This window comes from Cyprinodon tularosa, unplaced genomic scaffold, assembly GCF_016077235.1.
Source record: "Cyprinodon tularosa strain WSP-4 unplaced genomic scaffold, ASM1607723v1 ctg429, whole genome shotgun sequence".
NCBI lineage: Eukaryota > Metazoa > Chordata > Actinopteri > Cyprinodontiformes > Cyprinodontidae > Cyprinodon > Cyprinodon tularosa.
In genome coordinates, this window is record NW_024039151.1 from 359,823 (window position 1) to 379,430 (window position 19,608).

Here is a 19,608-nt window from a genome sequence, read left to right on the forward strand (position 1 = left end):
TAATGGCCAAAGACTGACCTATATTAAAAATATGATTACTGAAAATGACCAGTCTTGCTCTCTAATTTTTCCATTTGGAGGCGGAGCCTTTGATATCAGACACCATCTCTGTGGGACCAGCTGTCAATCATATTTTTACTGTAGCCTATGTTGAAGTTGTTTTTCTTCTGTGTGCTCTGTTTATGAACAATTATCAGCTTACATGACTTTTAAGTAGCTCTATTTATCTTGTAACATTTTACTGTATGTAGTCTATATGGAACCCCCCCCCCGCTTTTTTTTTGTGTTGAACAGTTTTAAGGCAATTCCAACAAATATTACAGAGGGCCGGATCTATCAAAGGTTTGCGTGTATAAAAACGTGAGCTATTTCACTGCGCACGCTAAAACTTGTACAAACTGATCTATCAACAGCGTGCTAAAAGGATTTGGTCTTTAAAACGTGCTATAGCGCCTCTTATCCATTTAGTACTTTTTCTGCAATGAATATGCAATATGGGGCGTTTACACGCAAAAGTGCGTCTTGTGGGAGGAGAACATGTAAATATATTAATTTAGCACTCGCAAAGTGATTTATCAAACCTGAAAGCAATTTTGCTAACGGTATCTGACTCTATATTTAACACGTTTCAAAAGAAGGTGCAAATGGTCTGTATGCGTAATTGCGCACACATGGCAGCGGTTACTGTCGCAAGAAGGAGACATCGAAATGAAGCAAGGAGACACAGAGAACGCATTTTTTCACTCCGTGTGAATATTTTTGGAATGAACGAGGAAACGATCATTAAAACATATCGTTTATCCAGCATAGCCATTTTGGAGCTGTTGGGGGAACTCCGAATGGATTTGGAGCCAGCCACAAGGAGGACCCACGCAATACCAGATATCACAAAACTCCTTGCAACATTGCACTTTTTTGCATCTGGGATCTCCCAATCTCGTTTTTCAGAAGTGCCCGCAGTCATCTTATTGTCACTTCTTGTGAGCCATTTGGTATGTGCATTTTTCTACAGGCCAATACAAAACACCGTTTTTTTTTTTATATATATATATATATATATATATATATGTATATATATATATATATATAATTTTATTTTTTGGGATTGGGTGGGGGTGTCACTGTAAGATTAAAATTTCTTAATGCACTAGTTTGCACAAACTACAAACTACTTTGCCGCAAACCACAAAACGCGCAAAACCATCATTTAAATAGGGCGTCTCCAACAGTTTTGCACCTGCCACAAGTTACGCAATCGCTCTTGTTAAATCACCCGCAAACCATGGTTCAGCCCCTCGCGCAAAATTCCAGTTTGCGAGTGCAAATTACTGCACGCAAAATTGGATCTTGATAAATCCGGCCCAGAATGTATGATAAGTTTTGTATTTGAACAAGATATTAAAAATGATCAGTTTAATTATTTTGGTGTACAGCAAATATAAAAACTGTCGTAATTGTGTAAAAATATGTCTCATCTGACGTAATAGTGCAAAAAAAAAAAAGATTATGTATAAGACTCAAAGTCACCCTCTATGCTTAGTAAAGCAGCATCCAATTTTATTGTGAAATGTTTCATCTTCAGACAATAAAGAAAGGGTCAAAGTGAAGCTGTAGGTGATGGAGTTTCAATCAAAGTAGAACATCTACTACCAAACAGTACCTCCGAACATTACTGCGTCCCAGTGAAAACGTAGGATAAGGGCAATCCCTATACACACTGTATGTGTCAAATATGGATGGATGCTGAGAAGATCACAGTGACACAAACTGGCAGCTGAATTAATGTGTGTGAGTGTGTGTTGCCAGCAAAATCCCCTGAATGTTCACTGAACAATTATAGAATCGGCTGTTCGCTGGTAATCCTCTCACACACTCCACTGCCCTGTCTGTCTGTCGTCTGTGTGGCACCGCCAGCATGGTCTTAGAAATCATGCACTGACTGGTCGCCACCTGACAGGCAGCCAAGGATGCATCTGATTCCTGTGAACTCACTCATTTATTCCAACTTATTACCATGGAAGAAAAACAGAAAAATACTGAAGTGAACTGGGACTCAGAGTACTGTCACAATACGGATATAACAGTTACAGCCTCTGATGACTCTACAGAGCTTAGTGCAGAACCAATCAAATAAGAAATAAATAAATGACCCTCTAAAAGCAACACCAGCTGCTCCAAATATAGTCATCATGCAAATACAGATTTAACTTGATCCCTGATCGATTTTTGTATTTACAGCAGCACGGCTGCTCTCATTGCAGCTTGCCTGGAAATATCTCAGGTGACATCATGATGCTGAAAATTAAATTAAACATGGGAGGGAAAAAAACATGACCTCAAAAAATGTAGCTTATAAATACATTTTGTCTTATAAATTAGAAAATTTCCAGTTTCAAAATGCTACATCAGGATTTTTATGTGTCAGTTGTGCAAACTGTATGCCTCCAATAGCCTGCAGGCAATTCACTTTATCCATATTGCACCAACTCACAACATATGTCCTCTTAAAGGAACTTTACAGAGACAATTTAACCAGATCCTACAGTCAGATTGGTGCAAAACTTTCTCAAAACTTTCTATGGAAAACCAGCTGATTGCATAGACTCATTGACTCCAAAGCAATCAGTCACACCAAACATACTTGTAGCGACAGTGGAGAGGAAAACTCCCTTTTAACAGGAAGAAACCTCCAGCAGAACTCAGACTGATTCAAACGGGGTTACATTCAGCTTCAGTTTGACACTTTCTTTATTGTCAGGAAGAAATCTCCACCAGCTCAGTGTGAAAAATAGAAGCTGACATTGAAAAAGGAGCACAGATAGAAAAGGTAATTAGCTTCACAGATGGCCTAATCCAGGACAGACACAGCACAACACTCTGTGTTGTGCTGTGTGGAGTATGCACAGTATTATTATCTGTTATTCACAAAAAAAACAAAACAAAAAAAACAACATAGAACAGATTTTAACTTTGCAAAAAAAGGCCATCATACAAAACTTACTTCAAGAGTGGAATAACAACTGATCCATAAGATGCACAAAGTCTCATGCAAAAACAAACAAAAACACATTAAAAAAAAAACATTTGAAAGAACATTTATAACAATGGCAGAAAAAAAAGGGTACTTTTTGGATGATGTGTTGTTAGTTCAGGCACAAAACAAACAGAGCATTTCATAAAAAAGAGCACTATTCCAACAGGGAAATATGCTGGTAACAGTTTGATAGTCTGGGTCTAATGATGCAATCTGAAGGACTTGCTGTTAATTTATGGAACTATAAAGAAGACTCTCTACCTAAATGAGAATGTCCGCCCTTCACTTCCTGAAAATGACATTAGGGTGTGCTGCCTTGGCTGTGCTTCAGTTGGCATTCTGTGACATGACTTTAAAATATTCAGCTCATGGTTAAAAACCATCCAATGTAGCTGAATTAAAAGAAAAGAGGAGCGGTCAAATTCCCTTTTACTGTGATGGTTGCCAGTTATCACAATAACAGCTTATGGCTCGATGGCTGTCTTTGGCACCTGGGGTAACAAAAGCAGTCAACCCGGGTAATTATTTTTCACATCAGGCCGATATTGTTTGGATTGCATTTTTCTTTTAACAAAGGACCAGTCTGGTGAAGCAGCTGGAAAGAATAAAGATGTTTTCATAGTGGTTACTCTGTACACAACGAGGGTGTAGCTGCTTCTACTAACGTCCTTTAAAGTCAGCACAATAAAGCTCGGCACAACTGACAGATTAGTTTAGCATTTTGTGACCTTGAGTTTTGCCTTTCCCATCCTGAAGGAATGTTGAGCCCCAGAGCGGATCGTTCTGGGGCTCAACACCGTTTTGGTGCGTTTTTGTGTTCTGAGTTACACAGGTTCCCACGATCATGGTGCACACTTCATGCAATCGTAAACACATGTGGATGGATGGGTGTTGGCATGACTGTGTTGACATCAGAGCATCGACACATCATCACATCATGACCAGCGCCTCTTTTTTTCATGATGTCACACAGAAGACAGCTTTTTTGTGGACCAGATCCAGTACAAAAAAAAGGGAGAGTTTTTCAGGAGCAGCTGCTTATGGAGAACGCAAAATACCTTCCTGTAAAAATGAAAATTTCAATTGGGTTTCGGAGCCCACACATGAAAACAGCCGCTCCTGCATGCACAGCTCAAGATGACAGAGTTTGGTATCAAAGCACCACTCATCATTTGTTGTTAATTATTTACATCTGCTGATCTTTGAAATACTTTGTTTGATTTAGAGCTGACAGACAAATAATCAGATATGACTCTGATCTGGAAAAGAATCACTTGGCCTGTATTTACAAAGCTCATACATTGAAAGTTCATGAAGAGACTAAAGAGCAACCCACTAGGAAGTTGAAAACACATATTTTGTTAGAAAAAGAAAAAGAAACATAAAAAGATGTTTGCATGCTTTCTGACCCTCTATGTTTATCTCAGCAGCTTTTGAATAAAAAGCGAACTGAGATGTTTCATATTTGTAGTCACTTTTCTTCAGAAGCATTTTTCTTCTTAACTTTGGAAAAGGATGAAGCTAAAAACGTCTGTTACCTTTGGAAGCCTCTCAGGGTCCCCAGGGTGCCGAGGAATAACCTTCTGAAGCCTCTGGAAGCCGTAGTCGATGGTTGGTTCATTCAGCGCTGCAGAAAACAGATATAAAAAGTGGATTAGTAAAGTTACTTAATAGAGATGACAGTAAACAGTTCATACTTTGCTCTAATATAACATTTCATTTAGTGATGGAGATAAAACTGTTCTGTGATGCATTATAACCTTAGTAAATTAGTGCTTAACTATCTAAATGATTGAAAAACATCAAACATTAAATCCTTTCCTGTGAACAGGAAAATCACTTTTTAAGAAAATTTAAAGTGCAAACCTTGTAACAAATGATCACTATCAAGTCAACCATTACTTCTTAGTGTATTTTGCTCGAACAATCCCCAGTATGTCCATTAATGATAACTAAAGGAGTTATTAAGTTCCTCAGGTTTACAGTCTGCTGCAGAGGAAGGTAAAGATGTCTGCCGAACTTAAAGGCTATTAAAAGTATATTGACATCAGCTCTGTGCACTTTGGAAATGTAAACATTTTGATGACTTCACAAACAGCAGTGTTTCATACCAGCAAATAACTTACAAAAATTTAAGGGATATATTCCTCTAGGGATGCACGATATTGGGATTTTGGCCGATATCCGATATGCCGATATTTTAAAACTCATGTAGCCGATAACCGATATAGATACTAATGTTAAAGCTGGACAAAAATAAGTAGTCATTGAAAATAGCAGTTTTGTTATCCATTTCTGACACTTTGAAAAATAATATACATAAATATATTTTCATATGCTGATATCAAATAGATTTTTTAAAAACGCGGTATCGATCTGTTTAACTTTCAAAATCTCGTGAAATTTCATCGTTCTGTTACAAACTCTCGTGATATTTTGCAAATTCTTGTGAGATTTTGTTAGTAAAATAGATCGATACCGCGTCAATATATCAACATATAAAAATATGGGAAAATTTTGTGAATTTTCGGGGGACTTCGTAGCATAATGATGACATATAGCAATATTTCATTAGTAAAAGAGATTGATATGGTGTTTTTAAATGGCAATATATCAGCATATGAAAATATTGTGATATTTTAATGTAGCAATATTTTTTCCCTCGTCTTTAGAAGTTTTTAAGTCTGTAGTTTTTGAGGAAGAAGAAGAAGTAGTATTTCGTTTTTTTTTTTTTTAGACTTTAGAAACTCAGAAGCTGATCAAATATCGGGTTAAATATCGGTGGGGTGGCCGATGTCTGATATTCAGTTTTAAGGCCGATACAGGCCGATACCGATAGGGGGCAGATTATATCGTGCATCCCTATATTCCTCATATAAATGCAAAGTTCATCGCAGTAACCCAAACATAATGAATCATTATTTCAAGTTCAGGACCTGACAGAAAGGACTTTATTTCTTTAATGGTAAAACAGGAGCAAATCAGAAACTTGACATATGTACCCACGGTAAAAATTGAGATAAAAAAAAGACAATCAACAAAATAATCACCTCAAGTAATTGAAAATTGCTTTTTCAAACCCTGAAGTCCCTTTCCAAAAGACTAATAACAGGTTGCACATAGTTGCATCTGCATCCTCTCTGCTTATTACCTGTTAGCTGCCCCCCATTAGAATGCTTTGCCATGTCCAAAAACCTCTGCTTTGTTTTAATGCCGAATGCAATCCACTAGTGTCAAATAAATTCTGACCTAATGGTTGAAATTGGTATTCACCACCAATCTTCTGAGAAAAAAACATTGTGTATCGTGCAGAAATTCATAAACTTTAATATTGTCCTTTTTTTCATTGTTGATTAAAAGTTTAAATTAAACTGTGCTGGTAAAGGACCAGTCATCTGTCTACTTTTAAAGTTTGCTGAGTCTAGTTTCAAAATGCTACATGTCACACCTTGAAATCTTCTCTTCCTGTGTTCAGCCTGAATCTGCAAACCTAATTAGCACACACTGAATCCCAACAGCTGTAGCAGACAGCGGGAGTTTGAGAGTCTGACTATTGAGACGAAACAATCACCTTACATTTCTTTTAGAGTGCCCCACTCCACAGGAGCTGTAAGTATATTTATAAGCTTATTAAAAGATTGAAAAAAAAAGAACCATCAGAAAAAGAAACAGTTTATTTTTGATCATCTGATCACAACAGAGCAATTCACATTGTTTTGTAAAATGACATTTAGTGTTTACCTGGTATATTAATGTTTCTGCATATTTTTTTAGATAGGTCTTGCAAATAGAACATATAGTACACAGATAATATATTCATCTGGAAATGAACAAGCTGCTGGTTGTTAAAACAGACACGATAAGTGAATATTCCAAAAAGAATTTGCAAATGCAGAACCCATTGCATTTTTCAGGGTAGCCATGTTAATCCCAAGATAAAATAATGATATGCAATAACTCACATCTTTGGTGGAAGTTGGGATTTTTGTTTTCTATGCTACATGGTGAATTATCTTTAGTATTATAACTGAAGAAGTGCATAGGACATTGCAGACTTTGCAACAGCACTGTCAAGTTAAAATGAATTAGGAAACCTGAAGGTATAAGGAGGCTAAAGTCTTAGCATGAGGACACAAATGGCCAATTCATACTTTAGCAGTACTAGTATTTGAATCCTCATTGCTGCACCAGGGACTCAGATGTTACCATCTAAAAAAAGGACATTTGCTATGTAAATAGATAAGTAAAGCTGATGGAAAATCTGCAAATTTAACTTTGAAAAGCAGATTGTTTATATGGGGTCAAAACCGGCTGGGTTTAAGTGCTGCTACATGACATATATATATGCTAAAAAGGTTCAAAGTAATGGTGTCAAAAAACATCTGTATGTTAATGCTACTACAAGTACAATCAGAAAAGGTTTTAAAGAACACTTAGGGCTCCTTTAATGTTCAAATTACCTTCTTCCAAAGTCTTTACCCAATCAGGATGTCAATCAAGATAAGCTCTGAAAGCTCTGTCCGTCAGGATGATGTTTAAGGCTTTATGGGTGTGAGGAGTGTCTTAGCAATTTTCAGTTCATTGATAGATGCTGAACAGTGTCATCGCCACATTGTTGAGCCCTAAAAATTCCGCAATATGAGAGTCAGAGGTAGAAATAATGCCAGATTAATATATGGACATGTGGGAAGTAAAGGGGTGTGTTTGTGCATGAAGTCCAAGAGTGCAGCTGCAGCGGTGATGTTTGGTACTTTCCACAGCCAGCGCTGATAAATTACTTGCAGATGAATGTCCTTGGCTTGTTGTGCAACTTTTTTAGCATACACGTTTTTTGGTATACATATGTCTTTGTTATTCACACATCACACCCAGGTCTCTGGTTTATGTTACATCCTAAACCGCATAATTTGTTCTCAGCACTCCTTTATAAAATACATGCTTTATTTCAGGCGTTAAAGTCTTGTGGGCAGCTTTTAAGAAAGCCCACTGGGCACATTAAGATTTTATGATTCATATGTGGTAATTACATGGAGAAGAATTAGGGACTGAGAGAGGTGGGTCAGCGCAGGCAGAAAAAAGATACACAGAACAAAATCGACAGCTCTAAGCAAAAGTAATGATATAAAATTATTTGGGAAATGCAACTATGCATTGGTATAAAGTCATCGTTTTATTTCCATTTTTCTGTTTTTCCAAAACGAAGACCTATATTTATTCTTTATAAGGTAAATGATTAAAAACATCATTTAAATGGATTCTGGTATATTTCCAGCAACATAAATGAAAGAAAATGCAGATAATGCCAATTACTCTCCTTGGCTTTTATTTTATTAATTTTTTTTCTCAGTGGTGTTTTTTACATGTTTCCTCCTCAACCATTTTTTTTTTTTGCATTTTCCTGTTTTTTGTGCTATAGAATTTGTTACAATTGAAAACACTGATTCATTTAAGAGATGGAAAAAGTCTGTAAAACATCTTGCTGTACTTGATATAAATTGTTTAAAACATAAACCTCTAGATTTTGTTCAGTTTTAACTAAAGAGAACAGTATTTTTTTTTCTTCACAGATTGAGATGTAAAGGAAGCAATGCGAGTGTGAGAAGTAAGGTGTAGGAAGGACAAAAGAGGAAGAACTTTGGTAAACAGACAAAAACAAGACAAAAAAAGGAGCACTCAGTCATGGTTGAGGAAAAACAAAAAATTAGAAAAACAGCTGCCTAACAGTCGGCGGGATATCAACTGTCAGAATCAACTGCCAGTGTCAGATCCCCTCTCTGAGCATCTCTGGAGACGTTTAACCGATGCCAGAGCTAATATGGCACACACTGCCGAAGAGATACGCACATACATAACAGCACAGCTCAGATTAGTTTTAATGATTTAATTCAAAATTTCTCACACTGCCTTATTAAAATACGGAACAATATGATGTTTGGATAATTTTCTCTTTGGATTTTACAATGCCTGGCAAAATATTTCATAATAATTTACGTTTTCCACAACCCTTAATGTGTCTCATTAGGATTTTATGTGATAAACCAACACAAAGTAGAATAGAATTGTGAAATGGAAAGAAAATAACACCTTTGCTTAGCCACCTTTACTCAAAGACTCCAAAAAAAAGACCTGTTTGACATTCATTCTTCAGATATGACAGAGTTACCAAGTAGATTCTACCTGTGTGTTGGTCAATTTAATCAGACTTGTTCCGGAAAGAATCATGAGTTTGTTAGAGAGCACATTGGAGAAGAAAATAAGGAAGGAATTAGACTTTTTGAACCAATATTCCAAGTCTTGAACATCTCATGGAGAACTATTCAGTCAGTGCAGAAAATGCAAGAAAGAGGTAAATCTGCAAACCAACCAAGAGGTGGCAATCCACCTAACATGACAAACCAACAAGGAGACTAGAATGGTAACTGCAGAGAGCTACAGGTCAGGTAGGACAAACTGTAGGCAGGAGCCATGCACTTTACAAAACTGGCCTTCAAAGGGGAAAGCTAGAAAGACAATTAGAGGTCATTCCTGTAATTTGCATGGGGCATAGGAGAAATAACAACATGTTGGTTGGTCAGATGAGACCAAAACTCAATGGCCTACATGTAAAATATACACAAACATTTATTGGACACTATGTACTTGGTGGTGGGAGCATAATGTCTGTGGGCAGCCTTCTTTTTCAGCAGGAGCAAAGAGCTGGTCAGTTGATAGGAAAATATACTTTACCCAATACAGGAAAGTAGAAAAGCAAATCCACTTGAGGCCGTACAAGATTTCAGCTTAGATGTATAAGCTGATAGAGAGATATTCTATAAGACCTTTAGCTGTATTTACAGTTAAACATAATTCTGGGAAATACTGATTCAATGAAACTGACTGCAAGTGCAGACCTTTATTTTTGCTCTTCTGTTGTTTGGCTGTGACAACATCCTGGAGAGAAATATGAGCTGTGCTGCTGCCATCAACACCTTATTTTATATATTTTTGAGATTGGCCTGTTTTTCATAGTAGCCCTGTTTCTCTGAGGTGACTCTCTTTATGCTCTGACTCGGACGTCGTCTGCCTGGCCTTGAGATGACATGTGTTGCGCTATATAAATAAACTGAATTGAATTGAAACTTCTATAGGAAAGACAAGGGGTGAACAATTCTGGAAAGCACTGAGTTTCTGCTCAGGGTTACAAAGCAGAAGTTGTACATTTGATTATGCATCAGCTTTAAAAAACTCAAGTAAAGCCACCATGCTCTCCATTAAAATTCTGACCAACATACTCTAAACACTTATTGTACTCCCCCCAGCTTTAATGGGCTGTGCTTATTTTCCAGATTTGAACAAACTAAGAGCAGATGTTTTTCAGAGTATAATTTATCGTTTTGTTTAGCAAGAACAGCTCCAGCAGAACACATAAAATAAACCATAAATAATTTGTTGTGGCACATGGTTCATAAAAACACAACATAAACACTTCATCAGAGGGAATGACACTGAGACCTGAACCTGCCTCATCTCACTAATTCGGCCTCCCTGCTGCTCCCCTGAAACCATCTCAGCACGAATCCTTCTGACTCTTCTTTAACTCGCCCATCATCCCCGTCTTCTGCTTCATTTCCTCCCTCCTCCTCCTCCTTAACTACACCTTCTGCCACTTTCACCCATCCATCCGCTCAGCCATCACTCCTCCTCCCTCTCCTCCGTCAGCCTTGTTCTCTCCCTCAGAGTCCAGGGCCCGCCATCAGATCAATACTCATAGAAGTTTCATGAGGACAGACCGTCCACTGCTGCTCCACCATGAAATGTGAACAGAGGAGGTAGAGAACAAGGAAAAAAAAAGAGGAGGGAGAATAGTGAAGAAAAAAAAAGTGAAATCTGGAATATTTTGTGATCAGCTTTTCTACAGTTGTATTTTTTTTTTTCATCATCTTGGGAGCGCTGAAACAAAGGAATCCATAGATGAGGGAAAAAAGGGAGGGAGAAGGCAAAGACTGAAGCTGAGTGGGTGAGAGGACAAAGAGGGCTGATGTAAAAAGAGCAGAAGAAAGAGGAGGAGGAAACAAAGAGGAGGTGTGGTGATATTGATTCTCTGGCCAGCCAGAAGTTCAATACCACTGAATTATTGCTTCATTCTTCCCCTTATGAGATGAGATCTCTTTCTCTGGAGCCTGCTGTCTCTACCCGGTCATACATGTGTGTATCTGCATGCGTGTACCACTGTAATGTATGTGTGATCCACTTATGAGAGGATCGATACTTTACAATCTTGTTTTAAAAGTCCATATGTCTTTCTGGAGCTGTATCTCTTTTACTACACTTCAGATTCTTATTGCTTTCCTTTGACACTTAAAAAGAGAGGTTCAAATGTCTAAAAAAGACACACACAAAAAACAGTACATTTCTTCCCTATGTTTCCTGTCCACGGCCTTGTTATAGATTTCCTATCACGGCTCTACTTTCTTAATGTGCGTTAATGTTGGTATCTGAGTTTAGGTATTTATTGATTGTCACTTTGCACCATGGAGTGTGTTTACAGCTGTGTGTGATGTCAAGAATGTTAATTTTTTCCATCAGGCAGATAAAGCAGCCATACGGCTACATATTCAGGTGTGTCTGTGTGTGTGTGGACGGTTTAAATGTGGTAGACCATCTGTTAACCAGACTAGTCGCCATCTTTCCCTCATATCAGTCTGATTTACAATTACTTTCAACTTCTGTCCCTGTTTGAAGGTCTGTGTGGCAAGTTGTGTAAGACATGACCCTGCTCGTGCTGCATTCAATGTTGCCTTTCACTTGTGTATTTGTGTGTGTGTACCCATGAGCATTTTAAATCACGCAGCCCTCACACCCAGAGGCAACCACAGCAAAAGGACCGAAAAACCACAAGTAGCCAATCAGCTTTCACTGCTGGGACCTTCCAGAGACAAGTCAGGCTTGAGGCAGGGTCATCCGACCGCTGTGACGGATCATGTTTCCTGGGTCACATGTTGAAGCGATCAGCCAATCGCCGGGTCACCGGGGGGTCAATCCTGTCCAATAGGAAGAGGAGTTGGATGCCAGACGGACCAATTACCTGCTGGCTAGCCTCAGGGTCGGTCTAAAAATGATTTAGATGAATAACACTAAAGCAGATGTAAGCATGTAAGCTTTTTGGAATCATTGGTGAAAACCAGCTAAAACTGCAGCCAAAACTGAAATTGCAGCAATATCTAACCAGAGCATTATTGAGGGTAGTTCTGAGCAGCACCTGGAATCAGCAACAGTTGGTCTGAAGCAAAATCTGCAAATATTGTATTAAGTGCTTTGACATATATCAAAGCACTTAATAATTGACTTATTCGGATTTAAGATGGGACTCAAAGTTTCTTACTTTCCTTAGCAGTGTCTCTTCCTTGTGGTGATATAGCCTAAAACAGGGCCCCCCGATGGTTTGTTTCCCTGTGTTTCCAATTGTATAACCATAATATTACTGCTCAGAATGTAAGTATAGGCAATTTTAGGTTATTCTCATAGCAATTTAAACATAAAGTCACAACTTATTTACTCAGATGGTTTATTATCTTGCCATTTTGAAAAGTTGCGGATAAAAATTACTGTATTTTCCAGATTATATGCTCTTTCTACTTTCCTATGCTTCGAACCATGCCGCTTAAATGAATGGTGCAGCTTTTCTGCGGGTTTCCTAACCACCATAGGGGTAGAATTCAAAGTTGGAAATCAAAGAAGAAGGGACTAATATTAATTTAGCACAAAAACATTCTAGCAACAGACACTATCCGATTCTGTACCATCAGCTCATTGCGCATGTGCAAGCAGATATTAATACAGGTCATTATAGATAATGTAATTATGGTACTAAAAGTACCAGAGGTGTTAAGTAACAAAGTACAAATACTTCGTTCTATGTACCTATACTTTACTACATTACTTATTTTTCCTCCCACTTCTGACTTCTACTCATTACATTTTCACACGAGTATCTGTACTTTCTATTCCTTACATTTTTAAAACAAACTTTACTCTTGGTTTCAGTTTAATGTTTCTAAATATCTATTTCACGTCATGTCCGCCATCCAATGCAGATCATTGGTGCCATCCATATCTAGAGTAAAAGTAGTGTAATGGGATGAGTCATATAACACAAACACTCATTAGTTACCTATTCTTCAAATTTGTGCGGACGCCAAAGGAAATGATCAGAAGCAAGCAGGTATTCTTCAAACTGCAAATGTGAATTGTCTATGTCATGCTACAATGTCAGATTCAGAAAAAGATGTTGAAATGTTGTTACTTTAGGTTACTTTATACTTTTCTACTTTAAGTAGTTTTTGGAGCACATACTTTTTCACTTTTACTTGGGTAAAGAGGTCAAGTTGATACTTCAACTTTTACCAGAGTGTTTTTAAATTGCAGTATCTATACTTCTACTTAAGTAACAAATGTGTGAACTTTTGACACCACTGAAAAATACTTATTTTTATCGTTAAATCACAAAAAAATGCTAATACACACCTTTAAATAAAAAAATAAAAAGATAACTTGTTTTTCTGGCAATTTGATGCGCTTACATTTCTACATTAAACTGCTTGTCTGAAATGCTCAGAGCAGTCCGACAAAATATGATTAAACCATGTTTATATGCATTTTGATTTCTTTCTTTAGATTACACACTATGTACCATAAGTTTAACACAAAAAGAAAAAATAAAACTCAAAAAGACAAGAGTTATGTTGAAATCCAAAGCCGAAAAAGTTAGCTCCACGAAGCTGTATAGGATTCCATTGTTGGTATAGATCGTGCAAAGACGAGTGATAAAGCAGAAAGAATTTTAAGGCATTTATTTTCTCAGAAAATACATGATTAAACTTTAACTCATTATAGTTTAGTACTCTTACTATTTTTAGGGGGAAAAAATAATTTCAGTCTTTTTTACACAGTAAAAACGAGGGCGACCCGGATGTATATCTGGTTGCGCATGCGCGAATGAGCTGATGGTACGGATTGTGCTTCCTGTAGCCCCATCCTTCATTAGAAGCTCATACTGCAGCCAGCCAACAAGCTCACTCTAGGGGTGATATGTAGAGCTCCCCCTACAGGTTTGGTTAGAGACAGTTCAGTAGATATCAACGGCATATAACACGGTGAGGCATATATGTGCACTTTTCTAGTAAAAAAAAAAAATGTGGATGTGGCTTACTGTATAGTCAGGTGAGCTCTATAGTCCGGAAAATATGGTAGCCTAAATTTCTCAAAGATAGACCACAGAGAAATACAAGGTTATATATGCAGTTAAGCTTATATAATCCTGGTATATTTATAGTTAATATTATTTGCATTCAACCAATAACTTTTTTTTATGTTAAATGCATAAAATTCTGTTTAAAAAGATATCCAAACAATAAAAGAAAAAAAACTACAACCAAAAAAATAATATAACTCTCAATAAACAATGCATAAATCTTTTTGACCAATAAAGCAATTAAGCATTCCTAAAACTACTACTCAGCATTTTGCATGCTTCCCCTGTAAAGGATGTTTTTGCTCTACAGTAAATGCTCTAAATTAGTTTTAGGGATCACGATTCTAATCAGCAGACTTATGTCAGAGTTTCGTGCCTTACCAATCAGGTTTTGAGACTCATTTTTAAACAAACACACTTCCAGAAATCTAAAGCAACCAAGCTAATTTTTGAAAAGGCATAATTTAAGGGGCATTTTTTTATAACTTTGCTTGATATAAGAAATATTTTAGGCCACAATGTTTTGAGGCTAAGTAGAGTTTTCAGAATGGACTCAGTACTGTACCAAACTGTAATTGTGACATAAATGTTTGCAATACAGCCATCCTAAATCAATCATGCATTCATTTGGGTCTCTAAAGTATTTTAGGCACCATACATTATGATTTTGAATAAAACAGGATATATTTGACCAGTTAGAAAATGTTCACTATCTTTGATGCTTACATCTGTGGCTGAAATGTTAACGAAGTGTACAGAAGTCCTGCGGTTTTCAAAAAAACCCCCAAACAACTGAAAGGTTTACGCGAATTTGGATCAATCAAACCAGATTGTCTTTGCAATATTAATTTAGAATTCCGACTAAATGTTGCAATAACAAGACTTATAGCTTTAATATGTTAAAGTTTAAATCAGCGAATCTATATAACTGATAGTGAAAAAGCAATCAAAAAGTTAAGAAAACAGTTTCAAACAAAACAGTCAACTTACTTTGAAACTAAAGTAATTACTACTTATAATGTTTTCCTTATTGATAAGACTTAAACCATTACAGTATCTCCAGAATCCTGAAATTTCTCCTGCCTCTAAGTGTTTATGCAGCAGCTAATACCCCCCACCCCCATACTGACGTCATCATTATGGTGTGTTGGAGCCATGTTCAGCAGTGGATCAATACCAGACATAACATCACCTCCGTCCATTTCCACATGTATGTGAAAACAAGAACCACACATACACACACATCCTTTCTTCCTCTCTTCAACTCTTTCCTCCTTTTCACCTCGTTTAGCAGGAAAACACCCATTTACAGTGAACAATCCACCCAGAAGTCACACACTGTTTCAACATAGTGTGCAGTTTGTAGATATTTAGTGTCTGTGTTTTTGCATGTGCGTGCGTGTGTATGTGTTAGTAAACTGGGTGTTCTGGGTGATTTCACTAATAGTTTCAGTATGCGGGCATATAAGGAGCAGACTGTTTAATTGTAGCTGGTTTTTAACGAGCCCCTGATTATGGCAACATTCTAACGAGTGTGTGTCGTTAATGTTGACTAATCTGCAGTCATTAGTTCAATGCTGTCTGGCCTGAGAGTCAACTGCAACTCAGAGATGCTATTCAGACATACACATGTGCATGCAGTTTCTAAAAAACTAAAAGGCAATCACACATCTCCAAAAATCAACTCCGGACCTCTGGCTTACAAACTAACACCACTCAGTCAGTACTTGTTCACTCACATACACTCAGTTCTAATGTCTTTTTTTAATTACCTGTGTATATAAACCTCCCTGGTGTGCCTTTGCAGAACTGTTTGGACTTGTAAGAGAGGGTGACCTCTACGACCCCGGGGATGTGTCTGGGAGGTGTCTGCACTCGAATAGCGTGTGGTGTAATCAGCTGCAAGACAAGAGAAAAAAGTTAAAAAATATAAGAAAGGACAAGACAAGTACAATGGTTGCAATATCTTCAGTGAGATGATTCAAATCACCAGAGTGCCTATTTATACTGGGATTTCTGCATCTCCATAATCAGTTTCAGATTTGCTGTAGACGAGGAAACACCATCAGAGTTTTCATCAGCTAACACATGGCATTAGAGCAGTGGTTCTCAACCTTTTTTTGGGCCAGCAATCACTGATCGCTACTGATTATGACTCTGATTGTCAATTCTGTTGCTGCTTTAATTATCATTATTGATTAAGTGCTTATCAGAAACAGATTTGTTTCTCAGGGGACAAAAACACCATGTGAAATAAACTCTATCTACAGATTACAATAATGATAATAAATGCAACTGACTTTCAGCCTAAATATGGTAGGCCACAGCTGCAAATCAGAACTGCTAGCAAACAGCGATGTTGACTAAACAGCAGCTGATCAAAAAGTAAAACAAGGCAAGGCAAGGCAAATTTATCTGTATAGCACAATTCAGTCCAAAGGCAATGCAAAGTGTTTTACATGATTAAAATATAGGAAAATAAAACAGAATCAAAGCAAGTAGGAAAAAAATTAATAAATTAATAAAATAAAATAAAAAATGCAAAAACAAAAAAGAATATTCAAAACAGTTGGACTAAAGACAAAAAAAGTTGAACAAATTATGTTTCAGTTGAACTTTTTAACTAGAACAGTCAAATTCAATCCTAAACAAATGTGTTTTTACTCTTGATTTAAAGGAACTCTAGCTTTAGGCACTTTTACAGTGTTCTGGGAGTTTATTCTAGATAAGTGGAGCATAGGAACTAAACTCTGCTTCTCCTTGTTTAGTTCTGGTTCTTCAGTAGGTATGCAGAGCAGGCTGGAGCAAGAAGACCTTGGTGGTCTGGAGGGTTGATACACTGATAGCAAGTCTGTGATGTATTTACAGGTGCTGGTCATAAAATTAGAATATCATGAAAAAGTAGATTGATTTCAGTAATTCCATTTAAAAAGTGAAACTTGTATATTATATTCATACATTACATACAAACTCATATATTTCAGATGTTTATTTGGTTTAATTTTGATGATTACAAATGACAACAAATGAAAATCTCAAATTCATCATATCAGAAAATTAGAATATTACTGAAGACCAATAAAAACAAAGGATTTATAGAAATGTTGGCCAACTGAAAAGTATGAACATGAAAAGTATGAGCATGTACAGCACTCAGTATTTAGTTGGGCCTCCTTTGGCCTGTATTACTGCAGCAATGCGGCGTGGCATGGAGTCGATCAGTCTGTGGCACTGCTCAGGTGTTATGATAGCCCAGGTTGCTCTAATAGTGGCTTTTAGCTCTTCTGAATTGTTGGGTCTGGTGTATTGCATCTTCTTCTTCACAATACCCCATAGATTTTCTATGGGGTTAAGGTCAGGAGAGTTTGCTGGCCAATTAAGAACAGGGATACCATGGTCCTTCAACCAGGTACTGGTAGCTTTGGCACTGTGTGCAGGTGCCAAGTCCTGTTGGAAAATGAAATCTGCATCTCCAAAAAGTTGGTCAGCTGCAGGAAGCATGAAGTGCTCTAAAACTTCCTGGTATTTGGCTGCGTTGACCCTGGACCTCAGAAAACACAATGGACCAACACCAGCAGATGACATGGCACCCCAAACCATCACTGACTGTGGAAACTTTACACTGGACTTCAAGCAACGTGGATGAAGTGCCTCTCTTCTTTTCCTCCAGACTCTGGGACCTTGATTTCCAAAGGAAATGCAACATTTACTTTCATCAGAGAACATGACTTTGGACCACTCACCAGCAGTCCAGTCCTGTTTCTCTTTAGCCCAGGCAAGACGCTTCTGACGCTGTCTGTGGTTCAAGAGTGGCTTGACACAAGGAATGCGACAGCAGAAACCCATGTCTTTCATACGTCTGTGTGTGGTGGTTCTTGAAGCACTCACTCCAGCTGCAGTCCACTCTTTGTGAATCTCCCCCACATTTTTGAATGGGTTTTGTTTCACAATCCTCTCCAGGGTGCGGTTATCTCTCTTGCTTGTACACTTTTTTCGACCACATCTTTTCCTTCCCTTCGCCTCTCTATTAATGTGCTTGGACACTGAGCTCTGTGAACAGCCAGCCTCTTTAGCGATGACCTTTTGTGTCTTGCCCTCCTTGTGCAAGGTGTCGATGGTCGTCTTTTGGACAACTGTCAAGTCAGCAGTCTTCCCCATGATTGTGTAGCCTATAGAACTAGACTGAAAGACCATTTAAAGGCTTTTGCAGGTGGTTTGAGATAATTAGCTGATTAGAGTGTGGCACCAGGGGCCATCAATTTTGAACCTTTTCACAATATTCTAATTTTCTGATATGATGAATTTGAGATTTTCATTTGTTGTCATTTGTAATCATCAAAATTAAACAAAATAAACATCTGAAATATATGAGTTTGTATGTAATGTATGAATATAATATACAAGTTTCACTTTTTAAATGGAATTACTGAAATCAATCTACTTTTTCATGATATTCTAATTTTATGACCAGCACCTGTAGGTGCTAAGCCATTCAGAGATTTATAGACTAAACCATTAAAACAGTCATCCATAGTTACTGTTCAAATGGAAAAAAAAAAAATCAAGTGGCAATTAAAAGGCTAAAGAAGAACTATCAGGCTTAACAATATAAATCTAAACTTTTTAAAGCTAGAGAGAGCTGTGGTGGGAACAATTATTCTATATGTTTAATTAAAACTTTTCGTTTTAAAGCTTTTCGTCCATTTTTCTAAACTTAAACATTTTGATATTTACCATAACACCTTCTACTGGAGGTAAGATATTTTATATACACGCAACGAATAAACAAGAAAATAATTTCCTAATAGAGGTGTAGAAAGAGGAGGAAAACACAACATCAAATGTGAAAAAGTGCAAAAAAGTGTTATTTACTAAGAGGGAAAGGACATGAGTAGCACTGAAAACAAGATAAACTTTGATGCTGAATAATGGGGACCCAAGGCTGGCAAAGCTGGAAAAATTTTTGATGCGTCAATAAGTAGCTACTGCCAGCAGGTGAAGACAGTGTACAACAACATAAATGTCTGCCGATCGCGCCAGGTGCAAAATAATTCTTAAGACTTGAACAGAACTATGGAAACACTATCAGGAAGAACATATGGAAATTATTAAGAAATTAGAAAGCCATCAACCCAGATATTCCTAGCAGTCAATTGCCTTGCAGTCTGACACTGTTTACATGTTTTACATCAAGAATAATATACAGACCTTAATTTTCTACATAATTCAGACCTTTTATCTATTCATTCACAATAGTTTATATAATGTTTTTGGGGAGGATAGTAGAAACTAAATATATTTTAAAACCAGCTCCATAGTTTGAGTTCAAAACCAAATGTAACGG

At 37.2% G+C, this 19,608-nt stretch overlaps 1 protein-coding gene across 2 annotated transcripts in view; it reads right to left on the reverse strand.

Annotated features, from left to right (window-relative positions):
* The window catches only part of LOC119792700 (transcription factor COE1-like), a 142,308-nt gene that overhangs the window by 16,342 nt on the left and 106,358 nt on the right, over positions 1-19,608 (reverse strand). For both annotated transcript variants that reach the window (XM_038299448.1, XM_038299449.1), the window contains exons 10-11: positions 16,037-16,163; positions 4,573-4,661 (exon numbers count right to left, since the gene is read on the reverse strand). In XM_038299448.1, the coding sequence (XP_038155376.1) occupies positions 4,573-4,661; positions 16,037-16,163 (216 nt within the window). The remainder of the gene's footprint in view (positions 1-4,572; positions 4,662-16,036; positions 16,164-19,608) is intronic.